Below are 22,191 nucleotides of genomic sequence, written 5' to 3'. Positions count from 1 at the left end.
ACTCTGCACAGCATTACTGAGGTTTAACAGGAAAAGTGTTCATTGGTTCTCTGAAAGCACACATACCAAGGTATAGCAGTGCTGTACACACTCCTGTAGAAACTGCATGCAAGCCAACAACAACAAAAACCTCTTAGTTGGGTGGTATGCCCTCTAAAATGGCCTTCTATGTTCCACACCACTGTGGGAAGAGAATGGCATTTTATGGACGTAATTTAGTCCAGTAGAACGAATGCAAGCTCAGCAAAGTTTGGATTTTCATCTTTTTTTTTTTTTTTCCTGCTACTACTCTCTAGTCAGCACCTAGGGGTCAGCAAACTATGGCCTGCTGACCATATCCAAATCCAGCTTATGGCTTTTATTTTATTTTATATGGTTCATGAGTGATACATGTTTTTTACATTTTTAAATACTTGAAAAAAAAACCAAACAGTTTCTGTGACACATGACAATTCACATTTCAGTGGTTTTACTGGCACAGTGTGACACTGTGAAATATACACTTGATCTTTGTCCTCTTTCCTGGTATACTCTTGGAATGTGGGACCTTCAGCCCCACCCATTCTGGCATCTGGAGAGGGACTGAAGGTTGAGTTGATCCCCAATAATTTCGTCAATCATGCCTAGGTAATGAAGTTTCCATAAAAATACCTGAAAGATTGGGTTTGCGGAGCTTCTGGATAGCAGAATGCATCTATGTGACAAGAGGGTGGTACACTCCAGCTTTACTGGGATGGACCCTCAGGTGCTTAGGACCTTTTCAGACCTCACCCTATGTGGACTTTCATTTGGCTGCTCCTTTGTGTCCTTCAAAATATCCTTTTTAATAAACTGGTAAACAAGTGTTTCCCTAACTTCTGTGAGCTGCTCTAGAAAATTAAACCCAAAAGAGGGTTCATGGGAACCCTGATTTAGTTGGTCAAAAGAACAGGTAAAACTACCCAGAGCTCGCAAATGACATTGGAGGTGGGAGAAGGGGGGAGTCCTGTGGGACTGAGCCCTCACTTATGGGATCTGATGCTATCCTTGCTACAGGTAATTATAGACAGGCATGAGTGGAGCAGAAGAGGGCTCTTCCCCCTGCCCACTAGGAAAGTTGAGTGATGGTTCGACAATTATCACATTGCCTCTCTAAAAGTGATAAACTGGCAGCCAGCGCCAGGGAAATGTTCACTTCCTGAAGGTCCACACCTGTTGCACTAAAGTGTTAACTGAATGCAGACACCAGGGAGACGCAACTTCCCAGGCATATGCATTGAGACAAAATGGCAGTATATGACCCTCAGGGGGCACACCACTGGAAAGAGGAAGGGAGCCTCAGGCATGTGTACAACTTCCTAAACACACTGCACATACTAACCTCCCAAGGGTAAGGAGGACACTGTGCATGTGGCCTTCCCACCCTAAGGGAAGAATCATGGGAAAGGGGCCAACCTGAAAGCCTAAAATCAAGGTTAAACATGGCACTTGACATTACTGCCTGCTTGGGTCTCTTCTAAGGGTACTTTCTTGTTTTTCCTGTTCTAAAGACTTTTTAAATAAACTTTGACTGCTGCTCTGAAACTTGCCTTGGACTCTTTTTCTGCCTTATGCCTGTTAGTCAAATTGTTTCTTCTGAGGAGGTGAGAACTGAGGTTGTTGCAGACTGGTGCAAATTCACCGCCAGTAACTCAGATACCTTCCATCAGTAACATCTCCAGGTAGACAGTGTCTGAACTGAACTGAATTAGAGGACACCCAGCCAGCATCCACTGCAGAACTGACTGGTTGTTGGGAGAATTAAAAAAGCACTTTCTCTTCTCTGTCCTCAGCCATACTTCTTTGTTTACTTTTCCAGGGTTGCTTTCACATACTATAATAGCAGAGTTATGTAGTTGTGATGGAGACTTTCTGGCACACAAAGCCTAAAATATTTACTATCTAGCTATTTACAGAAAAAAATCTGCTAACTCCTATCCTGGAACAGAGGTTACTACCACATAGTGAGCAATACATTTTTTTTAATTAAATCATTTTTTAACTTTTTTTTTTTTTTTTTTTTGGAGACAGAGTCTCACTCCATTACCCAGGCTGGAGTGCAGTGGCATGATCTCAGCTCACTGAAACCTCCACTTCCCAGGCTCAAGCCAACCTCCAACCTCAGCCTCTCCAAAGTAGCTAGGATTACAGGTGTGTACCACCATATTCAGCTAATTTTTTGTATTTTTTGTGGAGATGGGGTTCTGCCATGTTGCCCAGGCTGGTTTCAAACTCCTGAGCTCAAGTAACCTGCCCGCCTTGGCCTACCAAAGTACTGGTATTACAGGTGTGAGCCACTATGCCCAGCCCCCTACAATTTTTGTTGAAGGAATCAAACCACAACATACAAGTGGCTAAACAACTTTACCCATTCCTTTGGAATAACTGCTCATATCCATTACAAACTACTAGTCAAGGTATCAAAAAAGGGAGTAAAGTGAATTATTAGGCTGCTTTTCCACTGAAGCTCATTGTTTCAGGGCCAGGTGTGGTGGCTCATGCCTATAATCCCAACACTTTGGGAGGCCAAGGTGGGAGAAGTTTGAGAGCAACCAGGGCAATATAGGGAGACCTTATCTCCACAGAAAATTAGAGAATTAGCTGGGCATGATGGTGTGTTCCAGTTGTCCCAGTTACTCAGGAGGCTAAGGAGGAAAGATTGCTTGAGCAAAGGAGGTTGAGGCTGCAGTGAGCCGTGACGACGCCACTGCACTTCAGCCTGGGCAACAGAGTAAGACCCTGTCTCAAAAAAAAATTCTTCCAGCTGTATAAAACCAAAGGTGATTATTTCACACAATAATTAACATGGACTGCTACCATGTTTGGGAACTTGAACATAAATTTAATGAGAAACTCTACCCACTTCTAGTCAAAGACTTCTTTCTGAATTTGGACACTGGGAAGTTTGACTCTAAAACTGAACAAATCTGTGATTTGTTCCTTCAAGTAACAAAATCATACACAAATGGAAAGAGTTCTTGATTCTCATATTGAGAAGCTGTAATGATCTCTGGGAAAAAGAAGAAATAAGTAAGTACAAGCACTCAGATATCTGAGACTGAATCACCAAGAACGACTATGAATTTTGTATAGCACAATCTTATGAACAGAAATGAGAGTAACATTTAAGTAGAATTTAGAGATTAATGTGGAGTGAAGAGGTTTATCATCTTCTTCAAAACTACACAATTTCTTAGTGACAAAGTTAGGACTTTTGGAATGTAAATCTCTAAACTCCATATTCTTTGTCTCTATTTTAAGTTGACAGCTGGAACAGATCACTGATTTACAATGTATGCTTTTCCAGCTTTCACTCCCATTACTTTGTCTTGCATGTTGACTATAATAATCCTTATACTTTAAAATCTAATATTTGATCAACTTTTACTTTTGGAACAATATTTTTACATGTACAGAAACATTGCAAATGTAGGAGAGTTCTCATATACCTCACACTCCACTTCTTCTGTTAACATCTTATGTTGGTATGGTATGTTTGATACAATTAATGAACCAGTGTGGATACAATAATATCAACTAAAGTCCATACTTTATTCAGATTTCTTTTTGTTTTTATGTAATGTATTTTTCTGCTTTAAAATCCCATCCAGTTATAGCACAGTATAGTCAAGTCTTCTTAGGCTCTTCATGGCTATGACAGTTTCCAAGACTTTGTTTTTGATGACTTTGACAGTTTTGAGCACTGATCAGGTATTAAAGTACTAATTTTTGGTATTTAGCATCAGGTACTGTAGTATAGTGGTCCCCAACCTTTTTGGCACCAAAAACCAGTTTCATGGAAAATAATTTTTCCATAAACGGCCTCTGTGGTCTATGGAAACTCTTACAAAACAATAACTTTAAAAATTAACAATCTTTCAAGATTAAGAATTAAGACTGTGGAGAACTCTATTAGCTGAAACAATTAGAGCTGGGGTGGAGGTTTGGGGATGAAATTGTTCCTTCCATGTCAGTACATCAAGTATTAGATTCTCATAAAAAGTGTGCAACCTAGATCCCTAGCACGTGCAGTTCACAATAGGGACTGTGCTCCTATGAGGATCTAATGCCGCCACTGATCTGACAGGAGGCAGGGCTCAGTGATGCTCTCTTACCCACTGCTCACCTCCTGCTGTGTAGCCTGGTTCTTAACAGACTGGTACCAGTCTGCAGCCTGGGGGTTGGTGATCCCTGTAGGAGATCTGTCAGGGTGGTGGGAAAAAATCATAGGAAAGACATAAACCTTCTTGGAAGACAGGAAGATTTTACAAAAGCTTCAGGAAATAATTATGGCTGAAGACAGCCTAATCCTCTTACTTTGAGCTAATAGCAAAGAGCAGATAACAAGGGAATGTAGAGGAGTTTATCTAAATAGCTTGTTTACTCATGTTGTCCTAAAACCAACCTTTGATCATCCACACACGATGGCTCTCTACTTGGGGGTCGACAATGTTAATTACCCACAAATGGTGTTTGCTGGAAATGTTTGCCATGAAATCTGTTCTAAAATAAATAGGAGCGTCTCTCGTATATCGGGGCTGCATGGCCAGACTCCCTCTTCAGGGTCTGTAAGCCACGGGAATACACAGCTAAGAGGTTTAATCATGGCATCTGAAAAAGTGCAAATGTCCTCTCCTTGGAAATATCTTGGATACATACTAATTTCCCAGTTAGTAAGATTTCAAAAGGTTAAATACTAGCAACTTACATACCTTAGATGATTATCAAAAATTACTGGGCAATATTAACTGGCTTCGCCCCACCTTGAGCATAACTACTGATAAGTTGCAAAATCTGTTTTCTATCTTAGAAGGCGATGCTGTCCTGGATTCTCCCAGGTATTTAATCCCTGCAGCCAAAAAGAAAATTGAGGAAATAGAGCAAGCTATTTCTCAGAGGCAACTAGAACACATAGACCCAGGATATTCAGTTCAATTGTTTACTTTTCCTACTATCCATTCCCCAACAGGATTAATACGACAGATGGCCCCAGGACCATGCTTCCTAGAATGGGTTTTTTGCTCACATACCAGGACTAAAACACTCTCTCTATATATCCAGCTAGTTAGTAAAGTCATCCATATGGGCCACAGATGATGCAATCAGTTGCTAGGTTATGACCCTGATGTCATAAGAATTCCTTTGAGTAAAAAGCAACTCCACGCAGTTCTTGCCTCTATCTCTAGATCTTCAGATAGCACTCTCTGATTATGCAGGCCATATAAAGCATGCCCTTCCTGCTGACAAACTACTTCAGTTCTTAACTCACACTCCTGTAGTTTTGCCTACAAAGGCAGTGCAAATGTCCTCTCTTTGGAAATAGCTTAGATACATACTAACAGTAAGATCTCAAATAAATACTAGCAACTTACATACCTTAAATGATTATCAAAATCACTTTATCATTTAATCACAACCTTAAATGATTATTAAAATTTTCCCATATCTTGACATTTTAATGCTTTTCTAGAAAATAAAAAAGGGGGAATGTAAGGACCCTGCAACACTGCAAGCACAAGCCTTATTTACTCTTAATTTCTTAAATTTAGATGACAAATTCCAACCAGCTATAGAAAGCAGTTTGCTAAAATCTCTCAAGATACAAAATGCACAGTTTTTTGGAAAGATGTGAGTAGTAATGTATGGTGTGGTCCCAATGATTTGCTAACATGGGGAAGAGGATATGCTTGTATTCACAGCCCCTCAGGCCCTCTTTGGATTCCAGCATGACGCATCAAACCTTACCACGGCATGGCTAGAAATCAACCTGGTACCAGTAATGACGGAAATGGCCCTGTAGGACCTGCACCCCAGACAATGCGGCTTCCTTGAATGGCACAAGCTCCAGATATTACCTGGGGAATGCTAAAGAAGACAATTCAGAAGGCTGAGTGAATCCTGCTTCAAACACAAACACCGTTCACTCCAGATAATTTGTTCTTTTTTTATTCTCTTGCTTTGCCTGCAACTTGTACCTTCTACACTCTATTGAGCCCCTTTTCCACCTGTTATTTAGGCAGACACTCCCTTCCCAGCCTCTAATGATGCAACTGCCTGGCTAGAAAGGATTAACATATCTCTGGTGGGGTCCCTCAGAAATGGCACACATTGGACTGAGGTGTCAAGTAAACACTACATGTCACTTCTTGATTGGAAAAAAATGTTACTGATTATACTTATGTTTGCCTTATGTTATTTACTAATTCTAGGAATGCAAAGCCAAAATAAGAGTTATAACTGGTGTACATGACAGACCTGTTGCTGCACACATCTGTACTCTTCAATCAACAAAACCAGATGCAAAAAACAGAAAAGAGGGAGATGTAGCAGATCAGTCAGCATGGCGGGAAAAAATTATAGGAAAGACATAAATCTTCTTGGAAGGTTTTGCGAAAGCTTTGGGGAAGAGTTATGGATGAAGACAGCCTAATCCTTTTACTTTGAGCTAACAGCAAAGAGCAGATAACAAGGGAATGTAGAGGAGTTTATCTAAACTTGTTTATCTAAGCTTATTTACTCATGTTGCCCTAAAACCGACCTTTGATCATCCACATGCATGACTGCTCTCTACTTGGGGGTCAGCAATGTTAATTACCCACAAATGGTGTTTGCTGGAGACCTTTGCCATTAAATTTGTTCTAAAATAAATACAAGCATCTCTGGCATATAGGGGCTGCACAGCCGGGCTCCCTCTGCAGGTTCTGTAAGCCATGAGGTCCCCTAGCAGCACTCTCACAGGCAAGGCACTTGTGTCTGTGATCTCCTTTCATCCATTGCTCAGCCAGACTCTGCAGGTCAGACTCAGGAGACCCCTGCTATAGTCGGTTGTCTCTCAACAGGGATTAATCTGGTTTTTTTCTCAGGGTTATGGGGTTATTTTTGGATGAAAGATCAGAGTCAAAAAGCTGTTTTTCACTACATTGTATCAAAAGTATAAACTATCAACATGACTTACCACTTTTGATGCTGACCTTGATCACCTGTCCAAGGTATTATTTGTAAGCCTTTTCCATTGTAAATTGACTTTTTTCTCCTTTTCCATATCGTACTCTTTGGGAGAGAAGTCACTAGAGACCATATTTAAGGAGTGGAAAGTTATGCTCCATTTCTTTAATTTATCACATAAATTATTTGGAATTCTTCATGGAAAATTTGTCTCTTCTCTATATATTTATTCAATCATTTGTTTATATTAACATGAATTCACAGATATTTTACACTTTGGGTTCTAATTCTTCCAGATTTGGCCACGGGAGCTACTCAGACTTTAAAAATTTGCTTCCATTGGTCTTAGATGTTCTTTTGCCTTATAGCTTAATTCTCTCTCTCTCTCTCTCTCTCTCTCACACACACACACACACACACACAAATCCCGAAAATTGCCTCTACTCCTAGCCCTCAATCTCCCTACTCTGTTTTTCAAGTGTACATTAAAAGATTATGTCTATCACGGTACTTATACCCTGTATACATTGTACACAGTTCCCTGCACAAAGTGGGAGCTCAACACATATTTCTAAAATATCACTATGATTTTCCCTTCAGTCCAAGTCCAGGAGTGCCTAATACATTAACCAGAAGCCACATGTGGGTTTGTGAGCTAACTGCTCTGGGAGGACCAACAAATTTCTACTGTTGGTAAAGTGTTAATGTTAGCCATGTAACATAATAGGCTCAAGATGTAAGGTAGTACCTCCTAATGTTTCATTTCTAAGTACCTAGACTTCTACTGATCCCAGTATCATCTGCAAAATTGTATTAAAGGCAATGAGTAACTATTTTTATATTTAGGACCAGGGCTGAAGAGTTTGTAGATCTGCTGACTTAGAGAACTGGTCCCCGAAAAATAGCTCACGAACATTTTGGCTGTGAGTTTCCCAAGTGACTTACTGCTGGCTGAAGATTGTATAACCACCAAAGAAATAAATTTGCTGAGTTACATTATTTGTTGTCACAACTTATAAGACAATTACTTTAAAAATTAAGAATCTTCCATGATTAAGAATTAAGACTGTGGTGAACTCTACTAGCTGAAACAATCTTTTAGGTTGGATTATGCTGCAACCTTACTCCAAGTTCCCATAACTCTTGCCCCCATCTATCCATTCATCATAAATTCAATCATGCCATCCCCTTTAGCCCCTCCCTTTAACTGCTTTTATGACCAAATTCAAATTTGGTCTCAGTTATCTTCTAGAAGGCTCAATTGTACTGGGCTCCTCTTTTTTCTTCATTGTTCAGGCTAATCTTTCTGAAGTCGTAGCACAGTCCCGTAAGTTTTTTGATATTTAATAGTTCAATCTTCTTATAAGAACTTCATAAAATTCTCCAATTGTGGCTGGGTGCAGTGGCTCACGTCTATAATCTCAGTACTTTGGGAGGCCAAGGAGTTGTAGACCAGTATAGGCAACATAGTAAGACCCTGTCTCTACAAGACAAGAGGACTACTTGAATTATTGTCTGTGGGCCAAATCTGACCCTCTGCCTACTTCCCAGCCATGCACATTTGTTCATATATGTCTGTGACTGCCTTCCTGCTATACTGGCAGAATTGAACAGTTGTGACACTGACTGTAAGACCTGTAAAACATAAAATAAACCTGGCCCTTTACAGAAAAAGTTTACTGACTCCTGATCCAAGTCATTACTCAGTCTAGGATGGTGCTAAAAGCAATGACTAGTTGACTTAGTATACATTTAGGGCTTATGGTATGTTTATGTAACATTTCAAAGGCAAAGAGAACTAGCTGTCAGAGACTAACATTCTCTTTCTGTTTAAATGTGGTCTCAAAGGTCAAAATTTTAGATACTTGGCCAGATTTAGAGAGACTGGAAAGCATGGTACTTGCTGATGATATAAATCTGGTCAGAGAAAGAAGAAAAGATTTTATAAAGTAATCTTTTCATCTAGTGCAAACATTAAATTCACTGGCAGGAATACATACTTTATATTTTGTTTACATTGATATGCATAATTCCAAAGAGGTAGGAAAATAGAAACTTTATAAATTATTAGTTCACATATGCTACTTCTTAAAAAGACTTATCTCTTGCTGCATTTGACAAAAATTTTCCAAGCTCAGCTGTGGCTCAGTAAACTTTTATTGTTTTTTAAATTCATTTTTATTCAAAAGAATTTGTTTCCCTATCACAAAAATTAGATAACCACACCACCAAGAGCAGCAATGTCCATGGAGTTACATTGATGGTGGAGAGTTGGCTGGGTATTCCCAATGTCCCAAAGGTCATAAAGGAGGGAAAAGAGAAAAAGAAAAAATGTTCAAAACAAATCAAAAATCCATGACTTTGGGGAGAGACATCACATGACATTTTCTGTTTCTTCTCTCATTGTCAGCTGCAGATGTATTTCAGCAGGATAAAGTACAATTTGACTTGAGTAAACCCTTCATACCAATTCTAGCACCTAATTGGAAGGAAAAAAGAATCCATTTAGTAAAATAAGATATAAAAGGAATTTAATGAATATTTATTTACCAACAGAGAATAAAATTTTTAAAAGTTTCCCAACTGGCAAAATGCCAAATAATTTGAATGAATTGGACATTAATCCTTTCTGACTTTCAGTTCAACAGCTGCATGCACTCTTTCAGATTAGCTATCTCCAGAGTTAAATTGGGAGCCTTCAAGGTAAACTACATAAAACATATGGAAAAACAAATTGGCTGAATGCATAGCACAAATATAACAGTTTTGGCACATATGTTGGAATCTTTCCACATTCTTACAAAAATTTTAAGTATCCTTGTTTAGGATTTTAGTCTGTTTATTTCTTCCATCAATTAACACCATTTATAATGATCAAGTTATATAGGACCTGAAGTCTTGCCTTTTCTTGCAGCTTCATCCATTTCTAGTCAATCATATGGTGTACAGATACTTTGTATTTTTAGAATTAAAGCAGTATATTGTCATAAAAAGTAAACTGTGATACTGCTAAAACTAAGGAAGCAAGCAGCTAAGAAAGATCATAGAACAAGAAGATAGTTATGAGACATTGTCAAAAAGAATTACATTAGATGGACACTACAACACTAAGTAGCAAATATTTCAATGTGCAATGTTTCCCCTGCTGCTCAGCTAAGGCTTGACTAAAACACGTGCTTCCATAATGCTTTTGTCTTTATATTAGGTAAGCAGGGTACTTAACATAAGAGGTCAATGATGCTGAACAAAATCTTAGATTTGTCAGTGGGATTCTATGAGAACCTACGTAGTTTTGAGCTCTTGCAGGTATGTTAGCAATCCCAATTGCTGCAAAGGCTAAACTTGTTGAAGAGTAAGGTGTACCTTTTCAATTCATGCCTTGACATGAGAATAAGAGAGATAATGAGGGACTACAGAAAGCCACGTAGATATTCCAAGACCTTCTACCATCTTGCTTGAGGCTTCCAGAACGTAACAAACATTGATCAGTTTAAAAACCTTGTTTTCAGGAGGCTGAGGCAGGAGAATCACTTGAAGCAGGGAGGCGGAGGTTCTGGTGAGCTGAGATCCCACCATTGCACTCCAGCCTGGGCAACAAGAGCGAAACTCCATCTCAAAAATACTAAATAAATACCCCAAAACCTTGTTTTCATTTAAGCTCTCAGTGGTTCTCTAAAAAGGCTTTTCAAATAGAGAAACTAGCTGCCTAAAAAACGAGACTACCTTGTAAATTAGTGCAGTTCTTCTGCATTAAGTTTGCTCATTTCATCTCTGTAGAACAATGTTTAGGGTAGGATTTACTGCCTTGGATCCTTCTCCACTTACGATGAGTTTAAGGAAGCTATGGCAAAATTAATGCTACATGGCAGGAGAAACACACACATTACGTTTAAAAACTTAGTATTTCTACCACATCAGCAGAGAATATGTGGAAAAAACAGGTACTCTCAGAATAAGTGCTAGTCAAACCCATATACTAGAAACTTCCACCAAAATAGTGTTTTGTTTAGAAAGTTCACTGCTTATCTCAGGATTTATTTGTCCAGTGTATCATGCACAAGTGCTATATATGCATCAGTCAATTTTCTTTCTTTCTTTTTTGTATGAACAGGCTCCCTGAATCATATCTATCAATTTTCAACTGAACAATAAAATAACTTTTCTTCCCCTCTGACAACTGAGGAAAAACCCACTTGTCAGGGAAGAGAAGAAGGAGAACCATGAGGAAGAGAATTAAAATAAGACCAAGATATGTTTAAATCTGGTGATGTCTAAGCATCTTCTGCTGTATTTGTATCTCTTGGTGTATCTTGGGCTCTGTCTACTGAAAGCCCTGTGGGATAGTTGTACTGGCATAATAGTAGCTAAATCGTGCTTAACTCACAGTGAACGCTCGGCAGTCTTCATCTGTTTTTCAGTGTGACCATCTATTAATCCACCCAGCATCTATACAACCTCAACAAGTACTGTCATCTTCTCCATAGATGTAAGCTACCTATTCTTTTTCCTTAAATCAAGCCATTTGCAAGGAGACACAGACCCATGATTTGGGATCATCTCTAAGGTTCAGTACAGTGGTATATTTCCATAATCCTGTTTCCGCCTAGAAATGGGTCTGAGTTTAAAATGGGGATATATTAAATAGCTTACCTTAATTGTACCCTGACTGTTAGCAGCAATCAGCACATTGGATTCCTAGAAAAGAACAAGAACTTTTAAAGTATACAGAAGGATTTCCTGGAGAGCAATCCAAGAGATAATTTCCTCTTCATCCTTCTTTCTTCACTTCACCCTAAGACACCAATTGAATCTAACATGAAGAGACAATTTTAACATGTTTTTAACTATATTTTAAACATAAGACCCCATATTTTGAGAAGTAAGTTTTAGTTTAAAAGAATAAAGTTAGAAGCAGAGCAGGACACTTTTAAATGTAAAAAAAAAAAATAAAAGGGAAAAAGACTGCCAATGAAAGAAAAGCCAAAAGAAACAAAGACTGAAATAAAATGAAAAAAAAAGTTGAGGAAAACAAAGTGGATAACTGCTTCCCCAGAACACTCCTTCTTCATTCATTTTCTCCCATAAAATACCAGTAATTGATAGAAATCCTGCCAACATTCTTGGCACAAATCTCTATGGATGAAAATTTGGTATAGGAAAACCAGAAAATGTAAATATTCCTCTGGGAAAAAGGGTTAGCTTTCTTTTTAATTATCTATCATTCAGCACATGAATTTTTAATAACCTTGGTGATTACTTGGATGAGAATATATGTGATGAAGTATTTTTCTATCCCAAGCCAAGGAAAAAACATTTCTCTGGAAAGTATAAAGGGTGGGAATGAGTTTACTAGAAAGAATCTCAGAAAAGTAGGAAGAGTGGGGACATGCCTCCTGTAGGAAACCGGGCATCTAATAGGGCTCTGGAACTTGGAAGTGTTGGAATCTTTTGCTTCCCATGGTAGGCAGCTAAAAGGAGGTAAACAGGCCTTCAACTGCCATAGAGGTAAGGCAAGGTGGCAGAGAGAAAAACGAAGTCCAAATAACAGCTATGAGAAACAGATAAAGTGGTCTACTTGAATGAAGGATAGGATCTGCCTAAATATCCTTCAGGCTTCATGACAAAACAATGAGAAGAAGAAAGAAAACTCTTGGCTTGTACGCTGGAAAAGTTACTTCAGCTAAGCTGAGTTCAACTTTAGTTTCTTTGATATATGCAAGTTGTGCTTTACAAATTCACACATTTCCATTTTTAAATTTTCCCTTTCACTTATAATAAAGCTGCTCTTCAAAAATGTGCATCTTGTTACTAATGGCATACAAGAAAATAATATCGGCTGGGTACGGTGGCTCACACCTGTAATTCCAGCACTTTGGGAGGCTGAGATGGGTGGATCACCTGAGATCAGGAGTTCGAGACCATCATGGTCAACATGGTGAAACCCCGTCTCTATTAAAAAAAAAAAAAAAAAAGCTGGCTGTGGTGGCACATGCCTGTAGTCCCAGTTACTCAGGAGGCTGAGGCAGGAGAATCACTAGAATGGCGGAGGCTGTAGTGAGCTGAGATTGCGCCACTGTACTCCAGCCTGGCAACAGAGAGAGTCTCTGTCTCAAAAAAAAAAAAAAAAAAAGTAACATGGGTAATACAGTACTATTAAAATAATTTAAACATCACCTTTGAAATATTATGGGCTATTTCTAGGACTTAATGTATACCAACTCAATAGTTCTGTATTGGGGGTGGGGAGGTAGGGGTGAGGGGAAAGGAAGATAAATTTGGTATTTATTTATTCTTTTTTTTCCCCCCATTTATTTATTTTATTGCATTTTAGGTTTTGGGGTACATGTGAAGAACATGCAAGATTGTTGCATAGGTACACATGTGGCAGTGTGATTTGCTGCCTTCCCCCCATCACCAACATCTGGCATCTCTCCCCTTGCTATCTCTCCCCAGCTCCCCACCCCTCACCGTCCCTCCCCTATTTCCCCCCAACTGACCCCAGTGTGTAGTGCTCCCCTCCCTGTGTCCATGTGTTCTCACTGTTCAGCACCTGCCTATGAGTGACCTGAATGAAGAAAGTGCTTGGAATAGGTTTTGGATATCCTTTAGGAATATCATAACTCACCCTGAGTTGGTCAAAAGACAGAATTTCTATGCTGGCCTCAGAAAACAGTAAGAGGCACTGTGTGGTACAATATGGATTTCTTTTTAGCAGGAACTTTAAACAAGTTGTATGGTATCAGAACTGCCACTAGTGACCCAGAAATAATTATCCTGTAAACAACATCTGGAAAAGCAGTTGAAAATCTCACTGATCAATCTAGTTGCCATTTAAGAAGGGAAAGACTGCAAGAAAGCTACTGCCAACAGCCACCACCACTAAATGCTGCAGCTATCAAGAATTGCTCCCTCTGCAATGAGAACAAGTAATGACTGGACAATGAAAAATTTACAGCCGAAAGCTCCATCTCCTTCTGCCATTTTGGGTCTAGTCACCTTTTAATATAAAAGAAGAATGCAGAGAGACCTGGTGAAGAAGAGGATTCACCTGTGGATAAGAGGGAAATCTACTTCTCGCAGTTACACAGATTCTAAATTACATAATTCAAACTTCTGATTTCTGACGGGAGGAAAGTTAGGAAAAGTGTGGTATATTATCTTACAGTATGAAAAATTAGGCCCAATATAAATAAGATAATCTAGTTGGATTACCACATAAGAGGGGTTTATAATATGAACAATTACCACTCTAAACTCAGGAAGGATGACATCTGATAACTATCCACCATGAATAAACGCTGTCTTATTATAACCTCAGGACTATTATGGCATTAATATATGATGTCATACTAGATGCTATCCAAGTGTTAACTCTTAACACTATGTCCTGTAGAAACAGGTAAATACCTCATTTAAAAAAATAAAAGTCAACATATGAAATTAATGCCAGTTTGAATGGTCTTTTAGGGCTGAAATGTAAGTGACGTGGTATCCTAAAAATTCTCATAAACACTCAAAACTATTGAAAGCTGAAGAAAAAAAAATGAAAAATTGAATTCAACGAAAGAAAAATAATAGCTTCATATCTCAGTACATCCCCTCTCCCCAAAAACAATATGATTACAAAAAAGTTATTTAGAATTAAACTATCATATAGCTAGATATTGGCTTAAGACAATTTTTTTTTTTTTTTGCATGGAACAGAAAAAAACCAGATATTTTACTTCAAGCAAAGAGATCTGGAAATGGTATGTACAAGGTTAATAATGTAAGTCTTCAATGATTCTTGATTGCATTTTGGATGACTGGTGATTCCGAGCTGTAGATGTGGTCCGCTAGAGCCTACTATAAATAAGTTCTGGCTCACCAGGTTATTTTTTACTTGCTAAATAAAAGTGCCAGCCAGTAATTCTTACTATTTTCTCCCCCATTTTTGAAAACTGGCAGTTTTACTGCAGAACTCTCCTCAAGGCTAAGCTAATAAAATATCTGATATTTTTTCTGACTATGAAGAGACTAAGAAAAGACAACAGAAAAATTAGCAAGTCTTTTATAAAAACAGAAGACACATAAACATGCACCAACTTGCTTATAAATTCAGTGATGCTACACTAACTTATACCAAAACAAAACTGCATTTTTAGTAGCACACGTAGGCTGTTAAAGAAAACCTGAATCTACTAAAATAGTTTTCTCTTTACTGACTTGCTTAAAAAGGGTCATTATAGTCAATACATTAAAATGCTGACAAATTGAGAAATTAACAGTTTTTTATTTAGTTTGCAATTGGCAGATTTATTCAGAGATAGAAGTAAATGATTTTAAATGTAAATTAATTTTAGTATAAGTACAGGTATTGATCGACTTACGACCTATGCAACTTACGACCATTCCACTTTACGACCACAATCGCTAGCCACGACTGCTCCGCGTCTGGCAGCGCAAACGTTGCCCAGCTGGGCGTACGACAGTGCGGACCAGCTTCCGGCAGCACTACCATCTCCGCGTGCATATAGCCTACTCAACTTACGACCAAATAGTGTTACGACCGGTCTGTCGGAATCAATTGTGGTCGTAAGTCGAGCACTAGCTGTATAGGTATATACAATGTATTTAAGTATATGTGAATATATAAAAAGAAAAAATTTCTATTTTTGGACGTAAGAGTAAACAGACTAAATTTATTTTCCTACCATATAAAACTAGAAAACTGAAAAAAAAAATGTTAAGACATAACTGGACCACAGGTAGTACAGGACTGTGATCTTTGAGAGAAAAAAAAACAAACGAGGTGAGTCCTATAATCACCCTGGCTTTCTACTGAGAGGCAGTTTAGAAGGACCACAAAGCAAGGAAGGGGATGACCTAACAATCGATGAGCCAAGAGAAGAACAAAACACCAAAGTATTTGGTAGCACCCCCAAAAATACAACTGGAGCAGAGATGAAAAATGCATGAGGAAGAAAGAGAGATTAGCATCTTAGTGACCTCCTAGACAATATGCACCCTAATAAATGTATAACTGGAGTCCCAAAGGAGGAGAAGAAAAAATATATAAAGACATAAGACTAAAAATGTTTCAAATTTGTAAACTATAAACCCACAAATGTAAGAAGCTTAACAATTTCCAAGCAGAAAAAAGTACACCACCACATCAAGGCACGCCACAGTTAACATTGCTGAAAACAAGAAACAGAGAAAATATTGAGAACAGACAGAGAAACAAAGACATATTACATAAAGAGAAAGATCAGCAATTTCTCATAAGCAAGAATGCATGCCAGAAGACAATAGGATAGAATCTTTAAGATGATAAACAAGAAAGCTATCAATTGAGAAATATACAAAATTAAAGTCAAAATAAAGACATTTTCAGATAGAATAAAGTGGAGATAATTTTTTACAAACAGACCTATACTGTAAGAAATTGTAAAAGGAAGTTCTTCAGGCTGAAGGAATATTATACTACATGAAAACTCTAATCTACAAAAAGGATAAAGGTGGGCATGGTAGCTCACACCTGCAATGCCAGCACTTTGGGAGGCTATGGTAGAAGGATCATTTGACTTTAGGAGTTTGAGGCCAGTCTGGGCAACACAGTGAAACCTGGTTGCTATTAAAAATAAAATTTTTAGAAAACAAAAACATTAACCAGGCATGGAGATGCATGCCTCTAGTTCCAGCTACTCGGGAGGCTGACGGGAGAGGATCTCTTGAGCCCAGGAATCTGAAGCTGCAGTGAGCTATGACGGCACCGCTGCACTCCAGCTTGGGAAATAAAGCAAGACTCTGTCTCAATAAATAAATAAATAGACAGACAGAAAGACAAAGAAACAAATGAAAAAGGGATGAATACTGTGAGAAATGGTGAATGGCTACATAAATATGAAAAATAATTTGCTTTCTTGTTTCTAGTTTCTTTAAAAGATAATTTCCTATTTTAAGGAAAAATAGTAACAATGCTTTAAGGTGATTATAACACAAACAGAAGTAAATATACATGACAGCAAAAGCACAAATAATAAAAGAGGAAAATATAAGTATAATGTTATGAGATTCTTCTGTTATAAAGTGATATTATATGATCTAAAGATAGACTGTAAAAAGTTAAACATACTATAAACTTTAGAGAAACCATTAAAAAATATAAGAAACAGTATACCTCATAAGCTAGGTAAAGGAGATAAAATATTACAAAAATATTCAAAAAAATGGAAATGAAGAACAGGAACTTAGAGATGAAAAACATGACAGACATAAAACCAACTGTATTGGTAATTAAGTATAAGTGATCTAAATATTATAATTAAAAGGCAGAGATTATAAGACTGGATAAAACAGCAAGATTCAACTCTATGTTGTCCACAAGAAACACACTTTAGGCTGGGCGCAGTGGCTCATGCCTGTATTTCCCGCACTTTGGGAAGCTGAGGTGGGAGGACTGCTTGAGACCATGGGTTTGTGATCAGCTTTGGCAACAAAGTGAGAACCCTGTCTTAAAAAAATAAAAACAGGAAACACTTTAAACATAAAAATACAGATAAGATACACCATGCAAACATCAATCATAAGCAAGCTGAAATGTAGAAGTCAGAAAAAGCAGACTTCAGGACAAGAAATTTGATCAGAGATAAAGACAGGTACTTCATAATTAAATAAGGGTCAATTTGTAAAAATAAAAAAATCCTAAATATATCTGAAACAACACCAAAACTGATAGAACTAAATAGAATAATAAAATTACTCATGTTTGGAACTTTTAACAGTCTTCTTTCAATAATTCAAAGACTAAGTAGACAGAAAATCAATAATTATATAAAAGACTTAAACAATTGCACCAAAACCAAACTTAACTGACATTTGCAGGAAATTTTACTTAAATGGTAGAATACACATTCTTTTCAAATGCATGTGTACTAGTTCCCAAGGAAGATCATGTGTCAGACCATAAAACAAAACACAGTAAATTTAAAGGGCTAAAATCATGCAAGTATGTTTTCTGAAGAAACAGAACTAAAGCCGGACGTGATGGCTCATGCCTGCAATCCCAGCACTTTGGGAGGCCGAAGTGGAGACGAGCCTGGCCAACATGGTGAAACCCTGTCTTTACTAAAAATACAAAAAATTAGCCAGGTGTGGTGACAGGCACCTGTAACCCCAGCTAGTCGGTAGGCTGAGGCAGGAGAATCACTTGAACCCAGGAGGTGGAGGTTGTAGTGAGCTGAGATTGTGCCATTGCACTCCAGCCTGGGCAACAGAGTGAGACTGTGTCTCAAACAAACATGAAACAGAATTAAAGTAGAAAACAGTAACAAAAATGAATCTTGAAAAATATGCAAGTATTTACAAATTTAAAAGTATACTCTTAAATAACCCAAGGATGGAAATGAGAAACCATTTTAAACTAAAAGATAATAAAATTGCAACACATCAAACTTTGTGTAATGCTTCTAAAACAATGCCCAGAAATTATAGCTTCCAATACTTATCATGAGTAAAGCAGAAAGGTTTAACATTAATGATGTAACAACTTGCACCTTAAGAAGCTAGGAAAAGAGCAAGTTACACATAACATAAATACAAGAATGGCAGTCATAAAGAGAAGAAATAAAAATAAAACCAAAGATAAAAAATTATTAAAATGAAAAGCTAATTCATTGAAAACAATCAATAAAATTGATAAGCCTCAACAAAAAGAGAAAATATAAGTTAACAGTATCAGTAATAAATTAAGGGATATTACTAGATATCCTACAGATATTACAACAATAATCAGAAAATAAACATGAACAACTGTATGTCAATAAAACGGAGAGGTAATAAAATGAACAAATTCTATGAAAGATGCAAATTCCCAATTACAGCAGAAGAAAGAAAAAGTTGTTAAAACTGAAGACTAAGGAACATTTCCAAACTCAGCTTGTAAATCAAAACCAGAAAATGGTATTATAAAAACGAATAAAATTACCTACCAACTACTTTTATAAACAGATGTAAAAAATCTTAACAAAATACAAGTAAAGATAACTCAGTCACATACAAAAAGAATAATGCATCATGTCTAAATGGAATTCATCCACATTGGTTTTCAACATTAAAAATATATATAATTTAACATGTAAAGAGAACCGAAGAGGCCAGGTGGGGTGGCTCATGCCTGTAATAGCACTCCAGGAAGCTGAGGCCAGTGGATTGCTTGAGTCCAGGAGTGTGAGACCAGCCTGGGCAATATGGGGAAACCCTGTCTCTATCAAAAAACACAAAAAACTAGCCAGGTGTGGTGGCGTGCACCTGTAGTCCCGGCTACCCAGGAGGCTGAGGTGGGAGAATCACCTGAACGTATAATAAGTCATCACTGTGTCACTGCACTCTTGCCTGAGTGACAGGAGTGAAACCTTGTCTCAAAAAAAAAAAAAAAAAAAAAAAAAAGAAAAGAAAAATAATGTAATCACAATTAACACAGAAAATGCACTTGGTAGCATTCATCATCCCTTCAGCAAACTCAGATCAGAAAGGAACTTTCTCACGGTGATAAGGAATACCTATGAAAAACTTCCAACTAACATCATACTTAGTGGTGAAATGTTGAACTCTTTCTCTCTCAGATTGGGAACAAGGTAAATATGCTTGCTCTCACCATTTCCATTCAACAATGTATTAGAGGTACAACCCAGTGTAATGGTGAAGAAAAAGAAAAAGCATATAGATCTGAAAAATAAAAATTGTCTTTATTTGTGAAAGAGATGATATGATAGCCTATGTGGAAAATCCTAACGTATCTTAAAAATAAGCTACCAGAAAAAATAAATTGTCCTCAGCAGGATTGTCAGACACAAAGTCAATTATATCAAAATCAGTTTACTTCCATAAATGACAAGCAAATGGAATTTTAAAAAATACCATTTATAGTACCATAAAAGGCATGAATCATTTAGACAAACCATATATATAAATATGGCCTACACACTAAAAGTTCCCAAACAATTCTAAGAGATATTAAAGAATACCTAAATAAATTGATAGTTATACCATGTTCACAGACCAGAGACTCAATATTGTTACAATGCTGATTCTTGTTATTTATAGGCTCAATGCAATACCAATCAAAATCATACAAGCTTTTCTAGTAGAAACTGGCAAAGTGATTCAAATATTTAAATGAAAAAGCAAAGACATTATAATAGCTAAAATAATTTTGAAAAAGAAAGAATAAAACTGGAGACTTACAAGACATGATTTGAACCTCTACTATTAATAAAGCATTAGGAATCAATACAGTGTGGTATTAGGATAGACAGAATATAAATTCCAGAAACAGATCCATACATAAGCAACTGAATTTCAAAACAACTTGGCAAGTAAAAAAAGTAAATTTTTACAAATGGTGCTAAAACAACTGCAGGTATGTGAACAACTGTATGTATACTAAAACAGCTGTGTATATGGAAAAAAATGAACCTGAATCCTTCTATCACCCATTCCAAAAATTAAATCTAGATAGATCAAAGACGTAAATGTAAAAGTTGAAACAAACTTCAAGGAAAAAAAAAAAACCACCAGAGAAAATCTTTGGGTTGGCAAATATTTCTTAGGATGCAAAAAACATTTACTATAAAGGAAAAAAAACCTGATGAATTGGACTTCAAAAAATTTAAAATACCATCCACACTTACTAGAACAACTAAATCGCTTATTCTTAAAGTGGCAATATCAAGTCTTGGCAAAGATGTGGAACAAATGCAATGATTTTAGGATGCTGGCAGGAGTGCAAAATATACTCATGCACTTCATAATGACATTTTGGTCAACCATAGGTCACATATATGATGGTGGGCCAATAAATTTATTGTACTATACTTCTTAATCATTATTTTAGACTGTACTCCTTCTATTTATTAACAAAAAAAGTTACTGTAAAACAGGCTCAGGTAGATCCTTCAGGAGGTATTCCAGAAGAAGGTATCATTACCATAGGAGATGATAGCTCTGTGTATGTTATTGCCCCTGAAGACATATCAATGGGACAAGATGTAGAAGACAGTGATGATGATCTTAACAAAAAATGTTTAAAAAGTAAAAAAAAAATTAAAAATGTAAGAAAGCTTATAGAAGAAAAATCTGTACAGCTGTACAATGTGTTTGTGTTTTAAGCTAAAAGTTATTATGAGTCAAAAAGTAAAAAAAATTAAAATTACAAAGTAAAAAGTTATAGTAAGCAGCTGTTAAGAAAAAAAAATTTTAAATAAATTAGTATAGCTTAAGTGTACATGTTGCTAAAATCTACAGTAATGTACAATAATGTCCAGGCCTTCACATTCACTCACCACTCACTCCCTGACTCACCCAGAGCAGTTTCTAGTCTGCCAAGCTCCATTCATGGTAATGCCCTAGGCAGGTGTACCATTTTTTACCTGGTACATTGTATTTTTACTGTAGCTTTTCTGTGTTTTGATACACAAATCCCACTGTGTTACAATTACCTACACTATTCAGTGTAGTAACATGCTGTACAAGTTTGTAGCCTAGGAACAACAGGCTATACCACGTAGCTAAGATGTGTAGTAGGCTATACCATCCAGGTTTGGGTAAATACACTCTAAGATGTTTGTGCAATGACAAAATCGCCTAATGGCACTTCTCAAAGCATATCCCCATTGTTAAGTGATAAATGAATGTAATATAACAACTCCGGAAAAAGGTTTGACAGTTTGATAAGGCTAAACTGACACCTACTCTATGATCTTGTAATTCCACTCCTAGGTATTTATCCAAAAGAAATGATGGTATATATCCACCTAAACACTTGTTTATCAATGTTTACAGCACCTTTATTAAAAATAATTCAAAACTCTAAACAAGTGCAATATTAAAAATTGGTAAACAGACACAAAACCTGTTGCATAGTTATAAAATGGATTACTAATAAGAAAAAAACTATAGATACAGGAAATAACATAAGCATTTCAAAATATCATGCTAAATAAAAGGAGCCAGGCACAAAAAACTACATACTGTATTATTCCTGTTATATGAAATTCTTGAATAAGCTAAACTTATGGTGACAAAAGGCAGATTATTAGTAGCCTGTAGTGGAGAAGGGGAGGGGACTGATTACAAAGTGACATAAGGAAACTTTTTGGGTGATGAAAATGTTTTTACATATGAAATGAGGTAGTAATTATACTGATGTATATATTTGTCAAAATTCACTGAATACTTTTAAAATGT

The 22,191-nt window shown here is 36.9% G+C and overlaps 1 protein-coding gene across 9 annotated transcripts in view; it reads right to left on the bottom strand.

Moving 5' to 3' along the window:
- Positions 1–9,102: 9,102 nt before the first annotated feature.
- COP1 (COP1 E3 ubiquitin ligase) overlaps positions 9,103–22,191 on the bottom strand; it is a 222,101-nt gene continuing 209,012 nt past the window's right edge. For all 9 annotated transcript variants that reach the window (XM_032291321.1, XM_032291323.1, XM_032291326.1 and 6 more), the window contains 2 exons: positions 11,614–11,658; positions 9,103–9,442 (listed from right to left, as the gene is read on the bottom strand). In XM_032291321.1, the coding sequence (XP_032147212.1) occupies positions 9,425–9,442; positions 11,614–11,658 (63 nt within the window). In that variant the 3' untranslated portion in view covers positions 9,103–9,424. The remainder of the gene's footprint in view (positions 9,443–11,613; positions 11,659–22,191) is intronic.

Source organism: Sapajus apella, unplaced genomic scaffold (genome assembly GCF_009761245.1).
Source record: "Sapajus apella isolate SASKATOON/1434 unplaced genomic scaffold, GSC_monkey_1.0 scaffold25, whole genome shotgun sequence".
Taxonomy (NCBI): domain Eukaryota; kingdom Metazoa; phylum Chordata; class Mammalia; order Primates; family Cebidae; genus Sapajus; species Sapajus apella.
The sequence above is the reverse complement of the archived record's forward strand: the minus strand, read 5'-3'. Positions and strand labels throughout refer to the sequence as shown.